The sequence below is a fragment of the Barbus barbus genome (assembly GCF_936440315.1).
Source record: "Barbus barbus genome assembly, chromosome: 24".
Classification (NCBI taxonomy): Eukaryota; Metazoa; Chordata; class Actinopteri; order Cypriniformes; family Cyprinidae; genus Barbus; species Barbus barbus.
This window is the reverse complement of record NC_136752.1, coordinates 30,353,279-30,378,756: the sequence shown is the minus strand read 5'-3', so window position 1 is coordinate 30,378,756 and position 25,478 is coordinate 30,353,279. Positions and strand designations below refer to the sequence as shown.

At 44.3% G+C, this 25,478-nt stretch overlaps 2 protein-coding genes across 2 annotated transcripts; one reads left to right on the top strand and one right to left on the bottom strand.

The window, feature by feature from the left end:
* On the bottom strand, nt 1-2,171 carry LOC306843558 (zona pellucida sperm-binding protein 4-like; the record flags this gene model as incomplete). Its single annotated transcript, XM_079375086.1, has 9 exons — nt 1-77; nt 156-228; nt 302-449; nt 525-717; nt 789-946; nt 1,018-1,115; nt 1,186-1,373; nt 1,451-1,555; nt 2,162-2,171. 9 exons carry the CDS (start codon nt 2,169-2,171, stop codon nt 1-3), a joined length of 1,050 nt encoding a protein of 349 aa, XP_079231212.1.
* Nucleotides 2,172-9,393: 7,222 nt separating this feature from the next.
* On the top strand, nt 9,394-13,499 carry LOC306843557 (zona pellucida sperm-binding protein 4-like; the record flags this gene model as incomplete). The annotated part of the gene is made up of 10 exons (XM_079375085.1): nt 9,394-9,434; nt 10,115-10,118; nt 11,899-12,052; nt 12,128-12,315; nt 12,386-12,483; nt 12,555-12,712; nt 12,783-12,975; nt 13,048-13,195; nt 13,273-13,345; nt 13,423-13,499. 10 exons carry the CDS (start codon nt 9,394-9,396, stop codon nt 13,497-13,499), a joined length of 1,134 nt encoding a protein of 377 aa, XP_079231211.1.
* Between the last annotated feature and the right edge of the window lie 11,979 nt (nt 13,500-25,478).

Here is a 25,478-nt window from a genome sequence, read left to right as displayed (position 1 = left end):
TTACAGGACCAGAGTAACTTCTCCACTAGAAACCACTGTCTGCTCACTCGAGCTGGCCTTGATAGCAGTGTCTCTTCCTGAAAGAGAAGATTTTAGGGGCGTGAACGCTCTTATAAATTTTCAGTTCTGCTGGTCAAGTTAAAGCAAGAACTCACGTTTCCTGGTGCAGCTTTGCTCACAAGAGCCAGAAGACGGATGGCACACCTCTGTGCTGCAGTGGATGAAGATCTGACAGGGAAGAGAGGAGCAAGTCATAGAATCCACTAGTAAAAACAAAACCGTTCAAGTAATGGGGGCATACAGTTTCCTGCAGAGGAGCCAGTGAGGCTGGAGCTACAAATGTGAACATCTTCACAACAAAGCGCTTGTAGTGGGTTGGGAACTGAAGACCAGACGATCCAGTCACTGGAACCAGTGTGGTCAGATAACGGTCGTCCTGGTAAGGGCATCTGAAGAGGAGAGGGAGAAGGTTAGAAAGTGCCTCCCAGTAGACAAACTGGATAAAAGATCGGCTGTACACTCACCCATCAACCAGAAGGTCCCACTGGGGGAGACTGAGTGGACTGGGGGTTGAAGTCGCCCAACAACGTCCCAGCATCAGGACAATGTTGGGGTCAGTCCTCTCCATAATGCGCACCTCAACATACACAGGCTCCCGCAGGACTTTTGTGACGGGATAATCAGCGTCACTGTAGTAAGACATGTAGGCCTCATCCCCTGAGGATGAACACTGGGGTTTAACCAGACTCAAGTCTGAAAGGCTTTAGGGAGACAGGATAAGGCCTTACCTTCTGCACACCCTTTGGTGACACATTGGCCATTGGCCAGCCTGAGCTCCACCCTGAGAGGTCCAGGAGCAGCTACTGGTGGAGGTGGAGGAACAGAGTTCACCTCCACAACCAGTGCTTCAACAGAAGTTCCAGAGTACCTACACTGAAAGAGAAGCCTGGACAACAGACGGTGAGCTTGTAGCATTTATCAAAGGTTAAAATTCACACCAAGTCATAGATCACTTACTCAAAATGACTGTCCCTTGTGATGGAACCAAACGGTCCAATGCCAACTTCATATGAGGAGGTCATTCTGTTCTCATACACCACATATCCACGGTCCTCCTGTGAATAGCAACACTGTTGGCATCCAGTCCATAAGCAAAGCAGAATTACACCAGAAGCAGCTGCTCACCATCATGCTCGTGCCACATGCGGTCACAGGGAACTGGTATATAGCAAAATAAGGCGTGGACTCCACAGGACCGCAAGGTGGGTCATTTCCACCCAGTAGACTAACCGAATCCAGACTCAGTCTAGGCAGAGTAACGTCTCTAGACACCACTACCACAAACTGACCATCTCTAATACACTGGACAGTCACTGGAACAACAGGTACAAGAACAGGTTAGTACTGAGAATCTGTTTAAAATGAACAGAATAAGATTGAGAAAGCTTACCTGCCCTCCCATAGTAACACTGCTGTCCGTTAAAGCAGCAGTTGATAGCGTCACACTCAGCACCACTGATCCCAGGTTGTCCACATTGGATCTGCTCGTAATCTGCTACAGCACATTTATCAAGGGGCTCTGCCTGGGCCACTGGCTTCTGAAACTGCTGAGGAAACCTTTGGTCAGTTTGCTGTTGAGCTGGCTTCTGAAACCTCTGGTCAGTTTGCTGTTGAGCTGGCTTCTGAAACCTCTGGTCAGTTTGCTGTTGAGCTGGCTTCTGAAACCTCTGGTCAGTTTGCTGTTGAGCTGGCTTCTGAAACCGCTGGTCAGTTTGCTGTTGAGCTGGCTTCTGAAAACGCTGGTCAGTTTGCTGTGGAGCTGGCTTCTGAAACCGCTGGTCAGTTTGCTGTGGAGCTGGCTTCTGAAACCGCTGGTCAGTTTGCTGTGGAGCTGGCTTCTGAAACCTCTGGTCAGTTTGCTGTTGAGCTGGCTTCTGAAACCGCTGGTCAGTTTGCTGTTGAGCTGGCTTCTGAAACCGCTGGTCAGTTTGCTGTTGAGCTGGCTTCTGAAACCGCTGGTCAGTTTGCTGTTGAGCTGGCTTCTGAAACCGCTGGTCAGTTTGCTGGAACATCAGAGCTTGAGGGTTCTGAGGCAAATTACTCCACTGTGGGACAGCATGACAGAAAACACAAACTGCCAAAATCTGAAACAAACACCAACTTCCAGCCATTGTTCAATAGCTAGTCACAAAGTAGAAGTGCAGCCTTTTGGTCTTTTTGTACTCTACAGATTTCAGCTAATTAATGATAACTCCTCCCTCTTCATTAATCCTCACGATTCTCCAGACTTGCATGAGTTGGAGCTTATGCAACTGTGTGAAACTTGAGCATAATTAAAAATAGCATACTTGTATTAATTTCTGCCATTTTGAATTCGGCCTTGGTTTTATCCTGCATTAGCTGAATCCAGTTGTTGACGTTTTGACAATTCTGGATTGTTTTATTTTTAAGGCAGGCTCACACTACGGGACTTTTTGGCTGGATTTTGTTGTCGTAGATAGATTTCCATAGTCTGCGACAAAACCCCCGGATCGTGACCAAATCGGTGCTCGTTGTGGTCGCTGAAGCTCGTTTATTATGAGCAGGTCAGCAAAGTTATCCAAACCCGTCTTGAACTATCACAGACGCTACGACATTTTCAAACCTGGGGCACGTTCAGGCTCACACCGTTTTATTAATATTTCCTTTATTTTACCAGGATAGTCCCATTGAGATATAAAATCTCTTCTTCCAGGGAGTCCTGGCCAAAATGGCATCGCAAAAAAGTTTCACACAAAACAGTATACATATACATTAAAACTCATACACACACAAAAAAACCTTAATACTTAATTAAAACATTTACACGTTTCCTTACAGTTAGACCATAAAACATTTTTAAAGGTATTTAGCGAAGGAAGTTTTTCCAACATTAAAATACTCTCTCATTCCATAAGAAAGGTGCATAAAAAGAGAAAGCAGTTTTGCCAAACTCTGTGTAAACTCTAGGAACATGTAAAAGCAATCTATCAGTCGATCTTGTACTATAATGACAAGTATAATAAGATAGTAGACTACATATATAAGAGGGTAATTAACCTAACAAGGCCTTAGCTGTAAACAACAACATATGTATTGTGACGAGTCGGCTGCCTCCCCCCTTATTGTCATCACCACCCCGTCCCGTATTCGCCGCCCTTCACCAGGCTCCCGACAGGAGTGGGTGTGTGAGAGAGGAGGGGCGCTGAAACAGCCAGGGCTGGCGGCGTGTGATGAGGCGCACCTGATGTGAATAGAGCCTCATCACCGCCGCCGTTTAAATGCCGAGCGCGCCTCTCCTCGGGAGACCGGTCTCTTCCCCGTGCATGCACGCTGGTGTCCTCGTGGGTCCAGGAAGGGTGCGTCGAGGAGGAGGATTGCCGCACCCGTGAGACGGCTGACGGGCCAGGCTGACGGGCCAGGATGCCAGGCCGTCGAATCCCCCAGAAGCGCCGGGAACCCAGGAGTTGGAAGAAGCCGCGCAAGAGATGTCGCCACTCGCTCCTGGCCCCGAGAGGGGAGCGCGTGTGGCCACCGGACTCCGCCCCTTCCCTTCTTAACACTACCCTCCTGCACAAGCCCCGCAGCACAACGAGGACACCAGATTCCCCGTTTATTTGGACACTTTTTTCCCCCTTTGGACACTTTATTTTACCTTTTATTGTTTAATAAAAACCTCTCCGAGGCTTGACACCACACCCACTGTGTCTGTCGTTTGCTCCTCCCACCACAGTATTTTTCTCCTCTGAAACAAAGAGGACCAACCCACTAATTCATACAAGGTACAATGATGAGTGTGAGAAGAAGCACAAGTCACAAATCGTAATGCAGCATGGTATACATAATCCGACTTTTTTAAAATAGAAGAACTTGCATGCATCTAAGTCACATCACCATAATCCAGCACCGAAGCAAAACAACCTTGTATAATTCTCTCCCTTGCTTCAAAGGGAAAACATTTCTTTAAACGATACAAAAAACAGATACTTTTTTAATAGATTTTCAATATGTACCTGAAAACTCAGCCTTTCATCCAGCCATATACCCAAATATTTGTAGCAACTAACTCTTTCTATACTCTCACTCTCTAAACTTAAAATAAAGTAATCCGATTTAATGCCATGTCTGGTAAAAAACATTTATTTCGTTTTATTAGAATTTAATACCAATTTTAAATTTGACAATGAAAGTTGCAATGTCCTAAAAGATTCTTGCAAAAAAATACAGCTTGGTCCAAGGAACGTGCTACTGTATAAATAACAGTGTCATCAGCGTAGAAATGAATTTTAGCTGGGGTTATCCCACATCCCAAATCATTAATATATATTGAAAATAAAATGGGTGCTAAAATAGATCCCTGTGGGACACCTTTTATAATTTTTAACTCTGATGAACTATAATTTTCTGTCTAAAACCCACACACCTGAGTTTTTGCAACAAAACTGTATGATCTACAGAGTCAAATGCTTCGGTAAGGTCTACAAATAAAGCTGCACAATACTGTTCACTATCCAAGCAATTTATAACATAATTTATGACCGATATGGCTGCTGTTATAGTACTGTGACCGGATCTGAAGCCTGACTGAAATTTATTTAAAATTGCATTTTCAGTTAAAAATTGTTTTACTTGTTCATTTATAAAGGATTCAAATACTTTTGCCATCACCGGTAACTGTCACAAACTCGACCATCCACCTCACCAGCGTCAGCAGGTTTCTTCTTTGTCAAAAAGAAGGATGGAGGATTACAGTCAATGAGATCACAGTCAAGTTCCGCTACCCTCTGCCACTGGTTCCAGCCGCCCTAGAAATGCTCCATTCTGCAAAATACTTTACCAAGCTTGACCTTCGCAATGCATACAACCTTATCCGGATGAGAAGAAAATCAACTCAGTGTTAAACTGGCCCACACCCAAGACCACAACGGATCTGCAGCGTTTCCTGGGGTTTGCCAACTTCTACAGACGTTTCATACGCAACTTCAGCACCATAGCCGCTCCGTTAACGTCATTGCTTAAGGGAGGCAAGCGCTACCTCGCCTGGCCTACAGCAGCATCAGAGGCTTTTCAGCAACTCAAGGAACGTTTTAACTCCGCACCGATTCTTCATCACCCCGATCCAGAGCTCGAGTTCACGGTTGAGGTGGATGCCTCTCACACAGGCATTGGAGCCATCTTGTCTCAACGTCAAGGTAACCCCGCTAAGCTCTATCCATGTGCTTATTACTCCAGGAAACGCAACGCTGCTGAGAAGAACTATGATGTTGGGGATCGAGAACTACTAGCCAAAGTAGTTGGCTTTCGAGGAGTGGAGGCATTGGCTAGAGGGCGCCAAACGACCTTTCATTGTACTCACTGATCACAGAAATCTGGAATACATCAGGTCAGCCAAACGCCTTAACTCCCGTCAAGCAAGATGGTCACTGTTCTTTTCCCGATTTGACTTTCATGTTACTTACCGTCCTGGCTCAAGGAATGGTAAAGCTGATGCTCTCTCCAGACAATTTGAATTCAAACACCACCAACGAACCGGTCATTCCCACATCTCTCATTCTCGCTCCCGTACAATGGGACATTATGACAGAGATTACCGAGGCACAAGCCGATGATCCCACGCCACCTGAATGCCCACCTAACTTAACTTTTGTTCCAGTAGATCTTTGACAACGCATCCTACGGATGATTCACGAATCTCCCAGTTCCGGTCATCCCGGCATCACAGCTACTGTTCACCTTATTAACAACCGTTTCTGGTGGCCATCGGTACAGAAGGACGTTGCCATGTTCATCCAGCACTGTGCCACCTGCAACATTACCAAGTCATCTCATCAATGCCCAGCTGGCTTACTTCAACCTCTACCCATACCTCAACGACCCTGGTCCCATATCGCCATCGACTTTGTCACTGACCTTCCTCTTTCCAGAAATCACACCACCATACTTACAGTTATCGACCGCTTCTCCAAAGCATGCCGCCTCATTCCTCTCCCCAAGCTCCCCACAGCCTTCGAAACAGCAGAGGCTTTGCTGGAACATGCGTTTTCCGATTCTACGGACAGCCCGAGGACATTGTCTCTGACCGTGGACCACAATTCACCTCCAGAGTCTGGTCTGCCTTCTGTCAGCAGCTCAACATAAACATCAGTCTAACCTCTGGCTATCACCCCGAGTTCAATGGCCAAGTGGAACGGCTCAATCAAGAACTAATTTGGTTTCTAAGATCTTACTGCCACAACAATCAGAACGACTGGAGTCGATATCTGCTTTGGGCGGAATATGCTCAGAATTCACTACGCAAGCCTTCGACTGGTCTAACACCGTTCCAGTGTGTGCAGGGGTTTCAGCCTCCCCTATTTCCCTGGTCAGGGGAACCCTCTGATCTGCCCGCTGTCAATGACTGGCTACACCGCAGTGAGGAGACCTGGAATTCATCTGCAACGTGCTGTACGCCGGGTCAGAGAACAGGCCAATCGTCGTCGGAGACCTGGTCCCCCCTATGCTCCGGGTCAGTGGGTGTGGTTATCCACCAAGGACCTTCGCCTTCGTCTCCCGTGCAAGAAGCTCAGTCCCAGATACGTGGGTCCTTTCAAAATAATTTGTCAAATTACACCAGTTTCATATCGTTTAGCACTTCCTGCCAGTTATCGTATCTCACCCACTTTTCATATGTCTTTGCTCAAGCCCGCCGGTGGTCTGAGAGGAGAGGGAACCAGGAGGAGGCCGCTGAGTAGCGCACCCCTCCTATCGTGGTAAACGGCGAGGAGGCGTATCGAGTCAGGGAGATCTTGGATTCCCGACGCCGAGGCAGGGTGTTACAATACCTCATCGACTGGGAGAGGTACGGTCCCGAGGAGAGGTCCTGGGTCAACGCCCAGGACATCCTGGACCCCACGCTCACGGATGATTTCCATCGTCTGCATCCCAACAGACCCGCTTCTCGCACCCGTGGAAGAGAACCGCGCCTCGCTTCAGGAGCCGCTCGCAGGAGGGGGGGCTCTGTCACAAACTCGCCCTCTGTGGCTCTCCCTGAACACCACCGGAGGGCACCATCACCGGAATATTAACCGAACTGCCCTGTACAATGCCCTGTACCTGAGACTGATTGCAGCACAGGTGTTTCCCATCACTGTTACCCCATATAAGCGGCAATCTCCAACAACTCACCGCGAAGTCTTGTATTGCCCCGGCTACACTACTGGGCGTTTAGTCCATGTTTATTGATCTCCCGTTTACGACCTTGGACTGTTTATCCGACTCTGTGATTCTCTGCTACCTGCCTTTGTGACCTGATCTCTGGACTGTTGTTTACTTCCCCTGTCTGCCGCCTGCCTCGACTCTAGCCTGGATATCGTTTATGGATTCTGATTTATCTCTGACACCCCTGTCGCTGTTGACTGATCTCTGCCTGTTTGACCCTGTCTTATCAATAAAGCTGAAAATGGATCCCTCTGCCTCAGACCCCTCATTACAGTAACTTTGAAATCGGGGCGATAATTATCTAATTCAAATGGGTCGCCACCTTTTAACAAGGGGAGAACTATAGCTGATTTCCATGCACGAGGGATAGCATTTGAGGTTAAACTTAAATTAAAAATAAAAGAGATGGGCTCTGTTATCAGTGCTGCAGCAATTTTTTAAAAATAAGGTTCTATTTTATCAAACCCTGCTGATTTTTTACAATCCAAATTTAATAATGCTTTGTAAACTTGTATATCCGAAATTGGAGTAAAGGCAAAAGACTGAGTGGAACAAGATGATGTGGTTTCCATAGCATCTATGTTAGATGTTTTAATTTGTTCTTTAAGCAGAGATAAAATGACTATTAAAAGTATTCACAATATTTTCTTTTCCTCTAATTACGCACTTATTTAATTTCAAATAATCAGGCAGACTGGTAAAAGTTTTTGAACCAGAAACTAATTTGGTTAACTTCCAAAACTTTGTTGGATCATTCAAATTTTCATTTAACATGTTTAAATAATAATCACGTTTTGAGTTTTTTACCAATTTAGTACAATTATTTCTTGTTGTTCTGTAATTAACCCAGTCCAATTGATTATTTGTTTTCTTAGCTAAAGCCCACGCAACATCTCTTTTTTTGAAAAGTGAAGATATTGACTCATTAAACCATGGATTGTCTCTATTACTTATTCTAAATCTGTTATAAGGTGCATATTTATCACATAAAGCTAAAAAAGTTGATCTAAAATACTCCCATGCTAAGTCAACATCAGGTATTTGTAAAACAAAGCGCAAATCACTATTATAAATATCTTGCAAAAAAGCTTGTTCATTAATATATTTAAATTGTCGTTTCAAAATAAAACGTGATTTACCCTTTGGAATCCTGCAATCTCTCAAACATATATTGCACAGTGATCACTGACACCATTACAAAATACTCCAACTGCGGTAAATCTATGAGGAGCATTTGTTAAAATTACATCAGGTAGAGTGGATTTAGCTGGATCTTTCTGATTTAACCGGGCAGGCAAATTTATAAGTTGCTCCAAACAAAGAGAGTCACAAATACCCCTGAATGGATCAGACATATGTGATGACCAGTCCCAATTCAAATCCCCAAGTAAAATCAATTCTGATGTTGTCCACTCGTTAAGAAAGTCAATTAATGAAGTGATAGCTTCACTTGATGCCGATGGTGGGAGAAATAACATCCCACAACGACGATATCAGGTCCATTTTGAAAAAGTAATCTAATTGCAAGACGTTCAAAGCATTTTGGTTTGCTGATGGAAATAATACAAGTGCAGTTTAGTTTAGACTTAACATAAACTGCAACTCCACCACCTTTTTTTGTACGGTCTTATCTAAAAAGTTGAAATCCCTCAATAAGTACCATGGAATTCGGCACTGATTTATTTAACCATGTCTCAGAGAGAACGATAATATCGGAATTTGTTGAATCGGCCCATATTCTTATCAAGTCCATTTTATTTACCAGACTGCGTACATTAAGATGAAAAAAAACGTAATCCGTTGCTTGACTTGAATTCATCTGGAGTTTGAAGCTGCACCCTCTCTGGGCCTGGATTCGGATGAATATTGCCCGACAATAAGAGCAAAACAAGAACCCACCAGTTTTTCCTCGCTGAGCCGGCTGACGGGCCATCGCTACAGATGGACACTGCGTAACGAGATAACTTTCCATTTCCCCAGGAACAAAGGCATCGCAGACCTCTTGGTTCATCTCTCAAATCGAAAGGCATCCGAGAAACGAGGTACTTCTCAAACGCCCGAGTCATCAGGATACCACCTCCGCCATCTGGCTCCAGGATAGTCATAGCACTCGGGATAGTCCACCTGTGCCATAGCGCAGGCTTATCTCACCCCTCATCAGCATTAGCGTTAGAGAACATGCCGACAGTGGGGATCCACAACGCCAGGCAGCCAAGCAGGTAAACGAGTCCAGAGTGTATCCGCATTTTCGCAATACAATTTAATAAAATGCAAAAAATTATACAACGAACTCAGGAACAATCGTAAAACAATCTTTGATATCCTTATACATAAAAACTGAAAACAAAACACGCGCACTACATACAAGCCGCCATTTTGGATTTGCTTCAAGCTGTATGCCAAAACCGTTGCCTAATGGTTTGCTATGGTTTCCAGATTGAACGACATGTTTCCTGGAAACGGTGTGCAACGGGGTTTGAGATACGTTTTCTCATGTTTGGTGGGTGTGTCAAAAATGTCAGCCCAATCAGCAGCAACGTGTATATAAACCACGCGGTATTAAAGAGACAGCTCGCACTATGGGTCCAAGTGAAGTCGTTTACAAATGTGTCCACTGCAGCTCAGTATACGCGACAATTGAAGATATTAAAACGTTTGTCATAAGAGTTTTATAGTAACATAGCTGATCAACATGATGATGGTGAATTTGTAAGTAAATGTAATTAACATCAAAATAAATTCACAAGAGCAAGTATATTGTTTGCACATGTTTATTTACATTAAAAGCAAAATAACTGAAATAATAAGAGCACAAGTATAAATCTGGAACTTCTTTGTCTGTCTAAATATCATGTAGTAATTGCAATGTCTTCTGTTCCGGTCCGTATGCTTTCCTTAGGAAGGTGTGCTAGACACTGATTAATGTAACATAAAAATACTATACATATTTATATATTTTGCTATTGTATTGGGGAGTGACACTTTCATAAACTTTTCTATGCTCCTCTGATTATATAATGGTAAATATTACAATATCATAGCACAAAAACAGTGATCAGCAATAATGATAAGCCTGATAATCACAATAAAAATAATAAGGTCATATAGATCTCGGAGGTAAACAGTGGATTATCCTTCACCTGAAATTTATTTTCATCCTGAAATGCGAGGCAAATGTTGGATCACAATAATTAGGAATAATCATAAATCCTTTCACTCGACTGGGATGTTCTCTTTTATTCTGGGCGGCAAGGGCAGTGACTGTAACATCAAACGTATTTTGCAGTATTAAACACGTATTTATACCAATTTCACCAGGCTCCGAAAATTATTCAAAAAGAACACAGAGAGTGGCCTTCTCAGCTGCCATAGTTGCAATATTTGTGTCATCAGAACAAGGTGTTCAACGAACCACCGTTTCCGTTCAATAAACGCTTTGCACCATTTTATCGGGGCTGAATGTGGCCCTGGATTCAGCTAATGCAGGATAAAACCAAGGCCGAATTCAAAATGGCAGAAATTAATACAAGTATGCTATTTTTAATTATGCTCAAGTTTGTTTTTCATGCATGTAACAAGGATAATTGAATCACACAGTTGCATAAGCTCCAACTCATGCAAGTCTGGAGAATCGTGAGGTTTAATGAAGAGGGAGGAGCTATCATTAATTAGCTGAAATCTGTAGCGTACAAAAAGACCAAAAGGCTGCACTTCTACTTTGCGACTAGCTGTTGAACAATGGCTGGAAGTTGGTGTTTGTTTCAGATTTTGGCAGTTTGTACTTTCTGTCATGCTGTTCCACAGTGGAGTAATTTGCTTCAGAACCCTCAATCTCTGATGTTCCAGCAAACTGACCAGTGGTTTCAGCAGCCAGCTCAACGGCAAACTGACCAGCGGTTTCAGAAGCCAGCTCAACAGCAAACTGACGAGCGGTTTCAGAAGCCAGCTCAACAGCAAACTGACGAGCGGTTTCAGAAGCCAGCTCAACAGCAAACTGACGAGCGGTTTCAGAAGCCAGCTCAACAGCGAACTGACGAGCGGTTTCAGAAGCCAGCTCAACAGCAAACTGACGAGCGGTTTCAGAAGCCAGCCCAACAGCAAACTGACCAGCGGTTTCAGAAGCCAGCTCAACAGCAAACTGACCAGCGGTTTCAGAAGCCAGTTCAACAGCTAATTGACCAGCGGTTTCAGAAGCCAGCTCCGATACAAACTGACCAGCGGTTTCAGAAGCCAGCGCAACAAACTGCCCAGTGGTTTCCTCTGCAGTTTCAGAAGCCAGCTCAACAGCAAACTGACCAGCGCTTTCAGAAGCCAGCTCAACAGCAAACTGACCAGCGCTTTCAGAAGCCAGCTCAACAGCAAACTGACCAGCGCTTTCAGAAGCCAGCTCAACAGCAAACTGACCAGCGGTTTCAGAAGCCAGCCCAACAGCAAACTGACCAGCGGTTTCAGAAGCCAGCTCCGATACAAACTGACCAGCGGTTTCAGAAGCCAGCTCAACAAACTGCCCAGTGGTTTCCTCCGCAGTTTCAGAAGCCAGTTCAACAGCAAACTGACCAGCGGTTTCAGAAGCCAGCTCAACAGCAAACTGACCAGCGGTTTCAGAAGCCAGCCCAACAGCAAACTGACCAGCGGTTTCAGAAGCCAGCTCAACAGCAAACTGACCAGCGGTTTCCTCAGCAGTTTCAGAAGCCAGTGGCCCAGGCAGAGTACCTTGATAAATGTGCTGTAGCTGATTATGAGCAGATCCAATGTGGACAACCTGGGATCAGTGGTGCTGAGTGTGAAGCTATCAACTGCTGCTTTAACGGACAGCAGTGTTACTATGGGAGGGCAGGTAAGCTTTCTCAATCTTACTGTTCATGTTAAACAGATTCTCAGCACTAACCTGTTCTTGTACCTTTTGTTCCAGTGACTGTCCAGTGTATTAGAGATGGTCAGTTTGTGGTAGTGGTGTCTAGAGACGTTACTCTGCCTAGACTGAGTCTGGATTCGGTTAGTCTACTGGGTGGAAATGACCCACCTTGCGGTCCTGTGGAGTCCACGCCTTATTTTGCTATATACCAGTTCCCTGTGACCGCATGTGGCACGAGCATGATGGTGAGCAGCTGCTTCTGGTGTAATTCTGCTTTGCTTATGGACTGGATGCCAACAGTGTTGCTATTCACAGGAGGACCGCGGATATGTGGTGTATGAGAACAGAATGACCTCCTCGTATGAAGTTGGCATTGGACCGTTTGGTTCCATCACTAGGGACAGTCATTTTGAGTAAGTGATCTATGACTTGGTGTGAATTTTAACCTTTGATAAATGCTACAAGCTCACCGTCTGTTGTCCAGGCTTCTCTTTCAGTGTAGGTACTCTGGAACTTCTGTTGAAGCTCTGGTTGTGGAGGTCAACTCTGTTCCTCCACCTCCACCAGTAGCTGCTCCTGGACCTCTCAGGGTGGAGCTCAGGCTGGCCAATGGCCAATGTGTAACCAAAGGGTGCGCAGAAGGTGAGGTCTTATCCTGTGTCTCCCTAAAGCCTTTCAAACTTGAGTGTGGTTAAACCCCAGTGTTCCTCAGGGGATGAGGCCTACACGTCCTACTACAGTGACGCTGATTATCCCGTCACAAAAGTCCTGCGGGAGCCTGTGTATGTTGAGGTGCGCATTATGGAGAGGACTGACCCCAACATTGTCCTGATGCTGGGACGTTGTTGGGCAACTTCAACCCCCAGTCCACTCAGTCTCCCCCAGTGGGACCTTCTGGTTGATGGGTGAGTGTACAGCCGATCTTATCCAGTTTGTCTACTGGGAGGCGCTTTCTAACCTTCTCTCTCTTTCTTCAGATGCCCTTACCAGGACGACCGTTATCTGACCACACTGGTTCCAGTGACTGGATCGTCTGGTCTTCAGTTCCCAACCCACTACAAGCGCTTTGTTGTGAAGATGTTCACATTTGTAGCTCCAGCCTCACTGGCTCCTCTGCAGGAAACCGTATGCCCCCCATTACTTGACCGGTTTTGTTTTTACTACTTGTGGATTCTATGACTTGCTCCTCTCTTCCCTGTCAGATCTTCATCCACTGCAGCACAGAGGTGTGCCATCCATCTTCTGGCTCTTGTGAGCAAAGCTGCACCAGGAAACGTGAGTTCTTGCTTTAACTTGACTAGCAGAACTGAGAATTTATAAGCGCGTTCACGCTCCTAAAATTTCTCTTTCAGGAAGAGACACCGCTATCAAGGCCAGGTCTAGTGAGCAGACAGTGGTTTCTAGTGGAGAAGTTACTCTGGTCCTGTAAATCTAGTGTTTTTAATAAACCTTGCAGAACACCAAGATGTTTTTGTCTATTGGTACTTTTTGACTTCGCCGAATCTGATATTACGTGCCTCTTCCGAGTGCCTTTTTCTCCCCCACACTTTTAAACCAAGGTTCCACGACCTTTTGTACAGTCATGCCTCGACTCAGAATGCTTCTGTACGAGGCATGACCCTTATCCAACCTCCAGTTGTTAACCTGGGCCACTGCATGGGGTACCAAATTAAGTGTTAATCATTAGCTTTTCATTAACAGGACGTTTGGCCCAACCAACATGCACTTATCCCATCAAAGTGTGCATACACTTTGCTGGGGAGCAACTGGGTTTTTGGGGTTGTTCAAGGGCACCTCAGCTGTGGGTATGGAAGGTAGTGTTATACACTCACTCCCTTGTATAATTCCTGCTGGTACTGATACTTGAATCCTTGACCTTTTGGGTTACTAGTCGGTCCCTCCAGGATGTTTGTAATTGCCACAGATCTTGGACTTGGACATGTCCTGTGACATCGCAACACGCATTCAAAGAAAGGTTGTATCAGTTTGAAAAATGGAATGAAGAGCCTTGTGTTCTCATACCGATTTACAAGAGCTACATTGGACAAACGAATCTGGCCGGAGCCGCAGGCTGCTCTCGATCACGTGACCCCATTATACTATACGGTCTAATTTGCTGCAGAATCAACATCGGTCAAAAAATTGTGAAGCATTCAAATTCGGCACAGAATTGATAGCTACGGATATCAAGGCAAGTTTATTTATATGGAACATGCACCGTGGTAATTCAAAGTGCTTTACATGAGTGAAGGTCATTAAAAATAATCACAGCAATAAAAACAAGGAATTTTAAAGTGATATACAAATTGATTTAAATGAATTTTAAAACCGTTAAGAGAAAATGATTATCCATAAAATGCAGTCCTATTGGACATAGCGCAGTGCTCATTCAACAAATGCACAGCTAAACATGAGTTTTGTGTCTGGATTTAATGGTGGCTAATTTTTTTTGCACAGCTGGGGCCTGTTCCATAAAACAAGTTTACCAAATAAGCCAGGCTTATTTCAGTAATTCTGACTTATTTTCACTTGATTTGGTTTCTGAAAGCAAAATTACCATAGCTCAAGCTCAGTCACTGTGGCAACTTATGCTGGCAAACTAACCTGGTCCGGAGCAGGCTAACTGTCAGGCTAAGCTGAGCTCCTCTAACTCTGACCAATAGGAACGCATCGATATTACCACTGACACTCTCACATACAGTCAGTTTAATTTATTATCGGTCCAAAAATAAAAGTATACAGAAAATACACCTGTGTATTTGCCTACATTTTGTGCCCAAAATGTAGGCGAATGACATTTTAACACAGTTGCTACTTCAGTTGATCAGAAGTTTCTAGCCATGCAGCCTTTCTCTCTGAATTTATGACAGCTGTACCTTTTATGGTTATTAGAACATTAAAACATTACAATCTAAAATGGCTCTTTAAAGCATAAAAACACAATCAAATGTTAAAATCACTGAATTAAAAATGTAAATTTATAATAGAAATCAGAGTACATTTTAACTGATAAGAGGAACACACATTTAACTCATTTGAGCTAGTGATTAACAGTTGCGGCTATCATAAAAATACACATATGTAGGAAATTAAAATTCTATGTGTCACATTTAATGTCCAACAACATATTTTAGCAGAATGTATATTTTATTCAGAATTCTTGCGCTAGTATTCTATTCTGCTCTGTGTGTGTAGCGCAGCGCTCGTTCTCTCGCATAAGCCCCGCCCACTCCTGACAGCTAAATGGATATATTTGCATGGCTTTCTGACATTTACAGATGTAAAAAATATACCTGTGACGTATCAATTATGCACTGAGGAAAACACAATGTTTCAAATGCGTTAAACAGCACAAATATTCGCTGTTTGCTATGGTGGATCGATTTGATCCATGATCGACATTAAGGGCTGCTTCAGAATAAGCGTGTACATCACATTATCCTGACTCACTGAACCTGGATAGCATTAGTCAGATTGCGTGAACTTGAATTGTCGTTTATGGAACCGCTTTAGTCCCGATTTGTTAGGTTATTTCAAGTCAGGTTTTGGACTTTAATCCCCGCTTTTCTTAGCGTCTTTTATGGAACAGCCCCCCGATCTCTTCTGGAAGCTGGTTCCAATGGTGTGTGACATAATAGCTAAAAGCGGACTCCCCTTGTTTTGTGTGAACCCTTGGTATTTCTAACTGACTCTATCCTAATGGTCTGAGTGGTCCATTAGGTTACTATTCCGTGAGCATATCAGCAATGCATTTAGGTCCTAGGCCATCTCTACTATAGGAAAGGAAGAATTGTGTGAACTTGTTAAATCAGCTAAACCAACAACATGTTAGACCCTATTCCAGTTAAACTACTAAAAGAGGTGCTTCCAGAAGTCATAGATCCTCTTTTGGCTATTATTAATTTGTCATTAGGATATGTCCCCAAAACCTTTAAATTGGCTGTTATTAAGCCTCTCATTAAAAAAAAAACAACTTGACCCCCAAGATCTAGTTAATTACAGAGCGATCTCGTATCTCCCTTTTCTGTCAAAGATGCTAGAAAAGGTAGTATCCTCACAGTTATAGTCCTTCTTAGAGAAAAATTATATGTGTGGATTTCCAGTCAGTATTTAGACCTTCCCATAGTACTGAGACTGCTCTGAGTTACAAATGACCTGCTGTTATCATCTGATCGTGGTTGTATCTCTATTAGTGGTACTGGATCTTAGCGTTACGTTCAACGCTATCGTTCACAACATTCTTTTGAATAGACTAGAAAACTTTGACATTATTGGAAGTGCATTAGCATGGTTCAAATCGTACTTATCTGACCGCCATAAATTCGTAGCAGTGAATGAAGAGGTATATCGATCACAAGTGCAGCATGGAGTACCTCAAAGCTCAGTACTAGGGCCGTTACTTTCACGATTTACATGTACAATATCATCAGGAAACACGAAGTTAGAGGTGTTAAAAATAGGTGTTAATTTAGGACCTAAAACCCCCAAAAGTAATAACCTAGAACATCGTCTAACACTTGATGGCTGCTCTGCTCCACATCCATTACGTTCTCAAAACTCTGGCCATTTGATAATACCTAGAATATCAAAATCAACTGAGGGAGGTAGATCCTTTTTCTATTTAGCGCCCAAACTCTGGAACAATGTACCGAACACTGTTCGGGAGGCAGACACACTGTCAGTTTAAATTTGGATTAAAGACCCATCTCTTTATCATGGCGTACACACACACTTCTAATATTCAAATCCGTTAAAGGATTGTTAGGCTGCATTAATTAGGTCCAGGAACACTCCCCATAACACAATGTACTCGTTACATCGTAAGAAGATTGACATCTACACTAATATTAGTCTGTTTTTCTCTTATTCAGAGGTCACCTTAGCCGCCCAATCCAGTCCGTATCCAGCCCAGATGGTCACTGCAGGCACCAGATCCAGTTCATATCCAGATCAGATGGTGGATTAGCACCCAGAGATGACCTCTACAGCCCTGAACATCAGTGGAGACCAGGGTCGCGTTTCATAAAACAAGTTTACCAAATAAGTCAGGTTTATTTCAGTTAGTCTGACTTATTTAGAACCAAATCAACTGACAATAAATCAAACCAACTAAAATAAACCTGACCTATTTGGTAAACTTGTTTTATGTAACAGGCCCCTGGACACCTAGATGAGCCCCAGAGAGGACCCCGCCACTTAGACAGCATCGGGAAGAGACCACTGGAACCCTTACAATCTGACTGTGCTGCAGTTGAACTGCTGGTTCGTTTGGCCAGAGGAGAACTTGCCCCCCGACAGAGCCTGGTTTCTCGCCATTCTGGCACCGATGGAATTTTGGTTCCTTGCTGATGTCGACCTGCTTGCAAAAGACACCATTTAAACTGAACTCAATGAAATTCCTTTAACTGAAAGGAGCTTAATCTTGTCATTTAATTTGCATTGTTAAAAGCGCTACATAAATAAAGGTGACTTGGATGTGATGAATGCATGTTGGTTGGGCTAAATGTCCAGTTAACAAAAAGTTAGTGATTAACCCTTAATTTGGTACCCTATGCGGTGGCCCAGGTTATCAAGTCGAGGCATGACTGTACAAAAGGTCGTGGAACCTTGGTTTAAAAGTATGGGGGAGAAAAAAAAACCCCACAAACTCGGAAGAGGCAAGTAATATCAGATTCGGCAAAGTGAAAAGTACCAATAGACAAAAAGATCTTTTTATTAAAATCACTAGATTTACAGGACCAGAGTAACTTCTCCACTAGAAACCACTGTCTGCTCACTCGAGCTGGCCTTGATAGCAGTGTCTCTTCCTGAAAGAGAAGATTTTAGGAGCGTGAACGCGCTTATAAATTTTCAGTTCTGCTGGTCAAGTTAAAGCAAGAACTCACGTTTCCTGGTGCAGCTTTGCTCACAAGAGCCAGAAGATGGATGGCACACCTCTGTGCTGCAGTGGATGAAGATCTGACAGGGAAGAGAGGAGCAAGTCATAGAATCCACAAGTAGTAAAAACAAAACCGTTCAAGTAATGGGGGCATACAGTTTCCTGCAGCGGAGCCAGTGAGGCTGGAGCTACAAATGTGAACATCTTCACAACAAAGCGCTTGTAGTGGGTTGGGAACTGAAGACCAGACGATCCAGTCACTGGAACCAGTGTGGTCAGATAACGGTCGTCCTGGTAAGGGCATCTGAAGAGGAGAGGGAGAAGGTTAGAACGTGCCTCCCAGTAGACAAACTGGATAAGATCGGCTGTACACTCACCCATCAACCAGAAGGTCCCACTGGGGGAGACTGAGTGGACTGGGGGTTGAAGTCGCCCAACAACGTCCCAGCATCAGGACAATGTTGGGATCAGTCCTCTCCATAATGCGCACCTCAACATACACAGGCTCCCGCAGGACTTTTGTGACGGGATAATCAGCATCACTGTAGTAGGACATGTAGGCCTCATCCCCTGAGGATGAACACTGGGGTTTAACCAGACTCAAGTCTGAAAGGCTTTAGGGAGACAGGATAAGGCCTTACCTTCTGCACACCCTTTGGTGACACATTGGCCATTGGCCAGCCTGAGCTCCACCCTGAGAGGTCCAAGAGCAGCTACTGGTGGAGGTGGAGGAACAGAGTTCACCTCCACAACCAGTGCTTCAACAGAAGTTCCAGAGTACCTACACTGAAAGAGAAGCCTGGACAACAGACGGTGAGCTTGTAGCATTTATCAAAGATTAAAATTCACACCAAGTCATAGATCACTTACTCAAAATGACTGTCCCTTGTGATGGAACCAAACGGTCCAATGCCAACTTCATATGAGGAGGTCATTCTGTTCTCATACACCACATATCCACGGTCCTCCTGTGAATAGCAACACTGTTGGCATCCAGTCCATAAGCAAAGCAGAATTACACCAGAAGCAGCTGCTCACCATCATGCTCGTGCCACATGCGGTCACAGGGAACTGGTATATAGCAAAATAAGGCGTGGACTCCACAGGACCGCAAGGTGGGTCATTTCCACCCAGTAGACTAACCGAATCCAGACTCAGTCTAGGCAGAGTAACGTCTCTAGACACCACTACCACAAACTGACCATCTCTAATACACTGGACAGTCACTGGAACAACAGGTACAAGAACAGGTTAGTACTGAGAATCTGTTTAAAATGAACAGAATAAGATTGAGAAAGCTTACCTGCCCTCCCATAGTAACACTGCTGTCCGTTAAAGCAGCAGTTGATAGCGTCACACTCAGCACCACTGATCCCAGGTTGTCCACATTGGATCTGCTCGTAATCTGCTACAGCACATTTATCAAGGGGCCCTGCCTGGGCCACTGGCTTCTGAAACTGCTGAGGAAACCTCTGGTCAGTTTGCTGTTGAGCTGGCTTCTGAAACCGCTGGTCAGTTTGCTGTTGAGCTGGCTTCTGAAACTGCTGAGGAAACCTCTGGTCAGTTTGCTGTTGAGCTGGCTTCTGAAACCTCTGGTCAGTTTGCTGTTGAGCTGGCTTCTGAAACCGCTGGTCAGTTTGCTGTTGAGCTGGCTTCTGAAACCGCTGGTCAGTTTGCTGTTGAGCTGGCTTCTGAAACCGCTGGTCAGTTTGCTGTTGAGCTGGCTTCTGAAACCGCTGGTCAGTTTGCTGTTGAGCTGGCTTCTGAAACCTCTGGTCAGTTTGCTGTGGTGCTGGCTTCTGAAACCGCTGGTCAGTTTGCTGTGGAGCTGGCTTCTGAAACCTCTGGTCAGTTTGCTGTTGAGCTGGCTTCTGAAACCGCTGGTCAGTTTGCTGTTGAGCTGGCTTCTGAAACCGCTGGTCAGTTTGCTGTTGAGCTGGCTTCTGAAACCGCTGGTCAGTTTGCTGTTGAGCTGGCTTCTGAAACCGCTGGTCAGTTTGCTGGAACATCAGAGCTTGAGGGTTCTGAGGCAAATTACTCCACTGTGGAATAGCATGACAGAAAACACAAACTGCCAAAATCTGAAACAAACACCAACTTCCAGCCATTGTTCAATAGCTAGTCACAAAGTAGAAGTACTTTTGGTCTTTTTGTACTCTACAGATTTCAGCTAATTAATGATAACTCCTCCCTCTTCATTAATCCTCACGATTCTCCAGACTTGCATGAGTTGGAGCTTATGCAACTGTGTGAAACTTGAGCATAATTAAAAATAGCATACTTGTATTAATTTCTGCCATTTTGAATTCGGCCTTGGTTTTATCCTGCATTAGCTGAATCCAGTTGTTGACGTTTTGACAATTCTGGATTGTTTTATTCTTCAGGCAAGCTCACACTACGGGGCTTTTGGCTGGATTTTGCTGTCGCAGACAGATTTCCACAGTATGCGACAAAACCCCTAGATCGTGACCAAATCGTTGCTCGTTGTGGTAGCTGAAGCTCGTTAAGTATGAGCAGGTCAGCAACGTGATCCGAACCCGTCTTGAACTATCACAGACGCTACGACATTTTCAAACCTGGGGCACGTTCAGGCTCACACCGTTGCCTAACGTTTTGCTATGGTTTCCAGATTGAACAAAATGTTTCCTGGAAACGGTGTGTAACGGGGTTTGAGATACGTTTTCTCATGTTTGGTGGGTGTTTCAAAAATGTCAGCCCATTCAGCAGAAACATGTATATAAACCACGCGGTATTAAAGAGACAGCTCGCACTATGGGTCCAAGTGAAGTCGTTTACAAACGTGTCCACTGCAGCTCAGTATACGCAACAATTGAAGATATTAAGACGTTTGTCATAAGAGTTTTATAGTAACATAGCATATCAACATGATGATGGTGAATTTGTAAGTAAATGTAATTGTAAGGGAGCCAGTGGTGTGTCAACTATAATAAGAAGGGCCCCGAGGATGTTCTGAATAGTATAATCACCACTGTTCCGAATGTACCGGCAGATGGAGGCGTAAAAATAAGGTGACGTGACAATGGAGTCAAAAGTTCAGGGTGTTTATTCCCATGAGTGAAAAAATGAAGGTCTCCATCCTTCTAGTGTGACAAAAACGTTCACAGTGCAAATCCAAAAACTAAAAATAAAACAAAACGATAACAAAAACTGTTCAAACAATCATTTGGCTATGTCAACAAATTGACCCAAAAGACAGCGACTCCAACACTCTCTCACAACTCACTCTACGAGTCCCCAAAGAACCTGAGAGGCCATCTTAAAAAGACAAAGCCCCTCCTACTTGGTCTAAACCATTTTGTAATTAAAGGTAATGAAAAAAACTCAAGATAAACAAATAAATGTACTTTAACAGTAACAAAGAAATAATCTGATATAATAACACAAAACACAGAAATTTGAAACAAAACAAAAACTCAATCAATTATTAAGGCTTAACAATGCTCAACCCAGAATTAAGCAGATCACCCACATCCCCCTTCCTACTTGAGTACAATTAACCATGCCATCTATTGGCGGGAATGGGATCTTCAAAATGGTGAGCATTTACTGTGACCGGGTTTTGACTGTTTGACATCAAAACTGTTCCAGTACGTAAGTATAACTATTTATAACATGTAACTTGTTATACAGAACAATAAACATTTAACTTGATCACCGGTCTCACTTTACTTCTTTACTCAACACAACAAAATACATAAACCAACCTGAAATTTATGACTCATTAAATACCAAACTTTGAAAGGAATGACTTGAGGACATGAACAACATTACATAGCACATGATCAATGACTAACATATCTGTGTTAACTGATGTTCAGTTCGTGTGAAACAGATAGGAAAACGGATGTATGCATGTTCATAGTTCCAAGTCAATATAAGAATCATAAAAATCTCTAGTCACAGAGCCTCTCTGTGACATTTCCCCCTCCCTCTCCAGACACCGCTTGTGGTGTCCTCGAGAGAAAGTCTGCTGTGCAATTTTGTGAGCCTGACCTATAAAGTACCTCAAAATCAAATGGCTGCATGGCCAGAAACCACCTAGTAATGCGAGCATTTGTGTCTCTCATGCGGCCTAACCAGGCCAATGCTCGGTGGTCAGTTTCCAACCGGAATTTTCGTCCAAGCAAATAATACCTTAAAGAGTCAAGGGCCCACTTAACTGCAAGGCACTCTTTTTCAACAATGGAATAGTTGACCTCTCTAGGCAGGAGCTTCCTACTAATGTATACAACCGGCTTGAGTTGACCTTGTTCCTCTTGCAGCAGAACTGCACCAATGCCATATTGCGAGGCATCAGTTTGCACTGTAAATACTTTTTCGAAATCAGGACTTTGTAGGAGTGGTTCCTGACATAATGCACCCTTCAGATCACTAAAGGCTTTTTCACAATCCTCCGTCCATATTAGCTTGTTGGGCTGAGACTTTCTTGTCAAATTTGTTAGGGTTATTGCCCTGGCTGAGAAATTTGGAATAAATTTCCTGTACCAACCAACAAGACCAAGAAAAGCTCTAACCTGTTTCTTTGTCTCTGGCCGCCCTGCTGCTTTAATGGCCTCTACCTTCCCCACCTGAGGCCGTATCACACCGTGACCCAGTACAAAACCAAGGTATTGGGTTTCCGGTTTGGCGAGGGCACATTTTTCTGGGCGGATGGTTAGTCCTGCAGCCTTAATGCGAGTCAGCACCTCCTTAAGATGCTCCAGATGCTCTTCCCAGCTTTGGCTGAAGATTACAATGTCGTCAAGGTAAGCTGCAGCGTAGTCCTCTGTACCACAGAGGACTTGATCCATCATCCTTTGAAAAGTGGCCGCAGCCCCATGAAGTCCAAAGGGAAGGACCCGGAACTGGAAGTGGCCAAAAGGGGTTCTGAAGGCAGTAAACTCCTTACATGCTGGATTCAGCGGTACCTGCCAGTATCCCTTGCAGAGATCCAACGTGCTCAGGTAATTCGCTCTTCCTAGCCTCTCCACCAGATCATCCACCCGTGGCATTGGGTAAGGATCAAATTTACTAACGCTGTTCAACTTCCTGAAGTCTAAGCAGAACCGCAGGGTACCATCTTTCTTCGGTACCAGCACAATGGGACTGCTCCACTCACTTGACGAAGGCTCGATAACTCCCAGTTGTTTCATGGTCTGCAATTCCTGTTTCATAACAGACAGAAGTTTCTCTGGCACACGATACACTGACTGCCGGACAGGTTTGGGATCCTCGAGAATAATAACATGGTTGACTAAATTTGTCCTCCCAGGGGTGTCCATGAACAGCTGACCGGGTATACATTCCTGGAGCTGATGTCTTTGTTCTTCACTCAAGTGTTGAAAATCTAATTGACTGTCACTGCGACTGGTCGGCAAATATTGTTCTTCCACTTCCTCTTCAGACTCGACTGCTCTTACCAGCATAACCATGTCACTGCTCTCTTCGGTTATGCCAGAGGAATGCTGTGGGTACCATTTTTTTAACATATTCACATGAAATGTTTGCAGAGGAAGATTCCGTGAGGGGATTTCAATCTGATAGGTCACTGGACCTACCTTACTTTTTATTTGGTACGGGCCTTGCCACTTTGCCAACAATTTATTTTCAGATGTTGGAAGCAATAACAGAACTTCTTCCCCCGGTTCAAAGCTTCGTGATCTAGCTGCCTTGTCATACCAGTGTTTTTGCTGTACTTGAGATCTTACCAGGTTTTCTCGTGCCAAGGCAGTGCTCTGTTGTAGTTTCTCCCTCATTTTCAGCACATAAGTAAGGATATTCTTTGTCCTTGGGCTGTCTGTAGCCTCCCAGCACTCTCTCAGGACATCTAGAGGACCTCTCACTTGGTGTGCATACAACAATTCAAACGGCGAGAATCCTGTCGAAGCCTGGGGTACTTCCCGGTAGGCAAATAGGAGGTACGGCAGCCATTTATCCCAATCTTTGCCTGAGTCGGAAACAAACTTCTTTAACATATTCTTTAGAGTCTGATTAAACCTTTCAACGAGACCATCAGTCTGAGGGTGATATGGGGTTGTTCTCACTCTCTTAATACCCAATAGCTGATAAACTTGTTGCAATGTATGACTCATAAAGTTGGTGCCTTGATCTGATAAAACCTCTTTTGGTATGCCAACTTGGGAAAAGAATTTCAACAAGACTGAAGCTATCTGCTTAGCAGTAACATCTCTCAATGGGTATGCTTCAGGGTATCTTGTGGCATAATCTGAGATTACTAGAATAAACCGATTTCCTGCCTGACTCCTCTCAAGTGGACCAATAACATCCACTCCTATTCTTTCAAAAGGCACATCAATTACCGGCAAAGGGACTAGTGGGGCATATGCAGGAGTCCGACCAGTAGTGAGTTGGCATTCAGGACATGTCTGACAGTATTCTTTAATGTCTGTGTACATCCTGGGCCAGTAAAATCTTCTAGAGACTCTCAGACATGTCTTTGCAAACCCTAAATGACCAGACCATGGAATAGAATGACCTAATTGCAGTACCTCTTTCCTTTGTGCTTTAGGTACAACAAGCTGAAGATCTCCCCCCTTTATTTGCTTATACAGGAGTCCGCGTTTCAACACAAAGATCTCTTCACAAAAAACATCAGCGTCCTCGTGCTGCTTAACCTGATCAAAGCATGCGGCTAAAGTCGGGTCTTCCCTCTGCAACTGGGCTAGATCATTTGGAATCACAATGTCTGATTCACCCAACTCTGGTTCAGTAACCTCTTCCTTAGCCTGTTCTGTAGTATCTATTATGTCTGCTACCAAATTTCTACGCTTATGTAACCTGTGATTTTCTGTTGGATCCGACTCAATCTCAATATCAGCAGAACAAAAAGGCAAGATTTGTAAGGCATTATCTGCATCTGGATCAAGCGTTGTCTGTACTGCCTGCCTTGACTGAGCCCTTGTCACTACCCCACACCACTCTGTGTCCTGCAATAACTCAGACAACATTGGCATATCTGTGCCAAGTAGGATGGGATAGGGAAGAATCTCAGCAATTCCCACCTTCATTAAAAATGCCTGATTTAAGACTTCAATGTACACCTCTGCAGTAGGCAAAGGAGTGTTGTCTCCATGTACACAACAAACAGTAACAGTGTCAGTGTCATTCCAATCTTGTCTGGGCACATACCTGCTCTGCACCAGCGTACATGTACATCCAGTGTCCACCAAGGCTAAAACTGGTCTACCATTTAACAAGACAGACCTTACCGGCTGTGAATTGCATTTCATGGGGGATGACTCAACTGAACGAGGAACGTAACAAAGGCTCGCCGTTTTAGGCTTCTTCAGGGGGCAAAGCGGCCTAGTATGGCCTGGCTGACCACAATGAAAACAGACAACATCCTCCTTGGCTACTCTCTGAGAAGTTGCATAAGGAGTAGTGGGTTTGCTCTGCGTGAATTTAAAGACTCTAGCTTGAGAGTTTGAACAGCCCCCAGACCCCTCAGACTTACCTCTGGCCGGAAGGATTCCTGCATATTGGAAATTTCCTGCTCCTTTACGGGCTGTA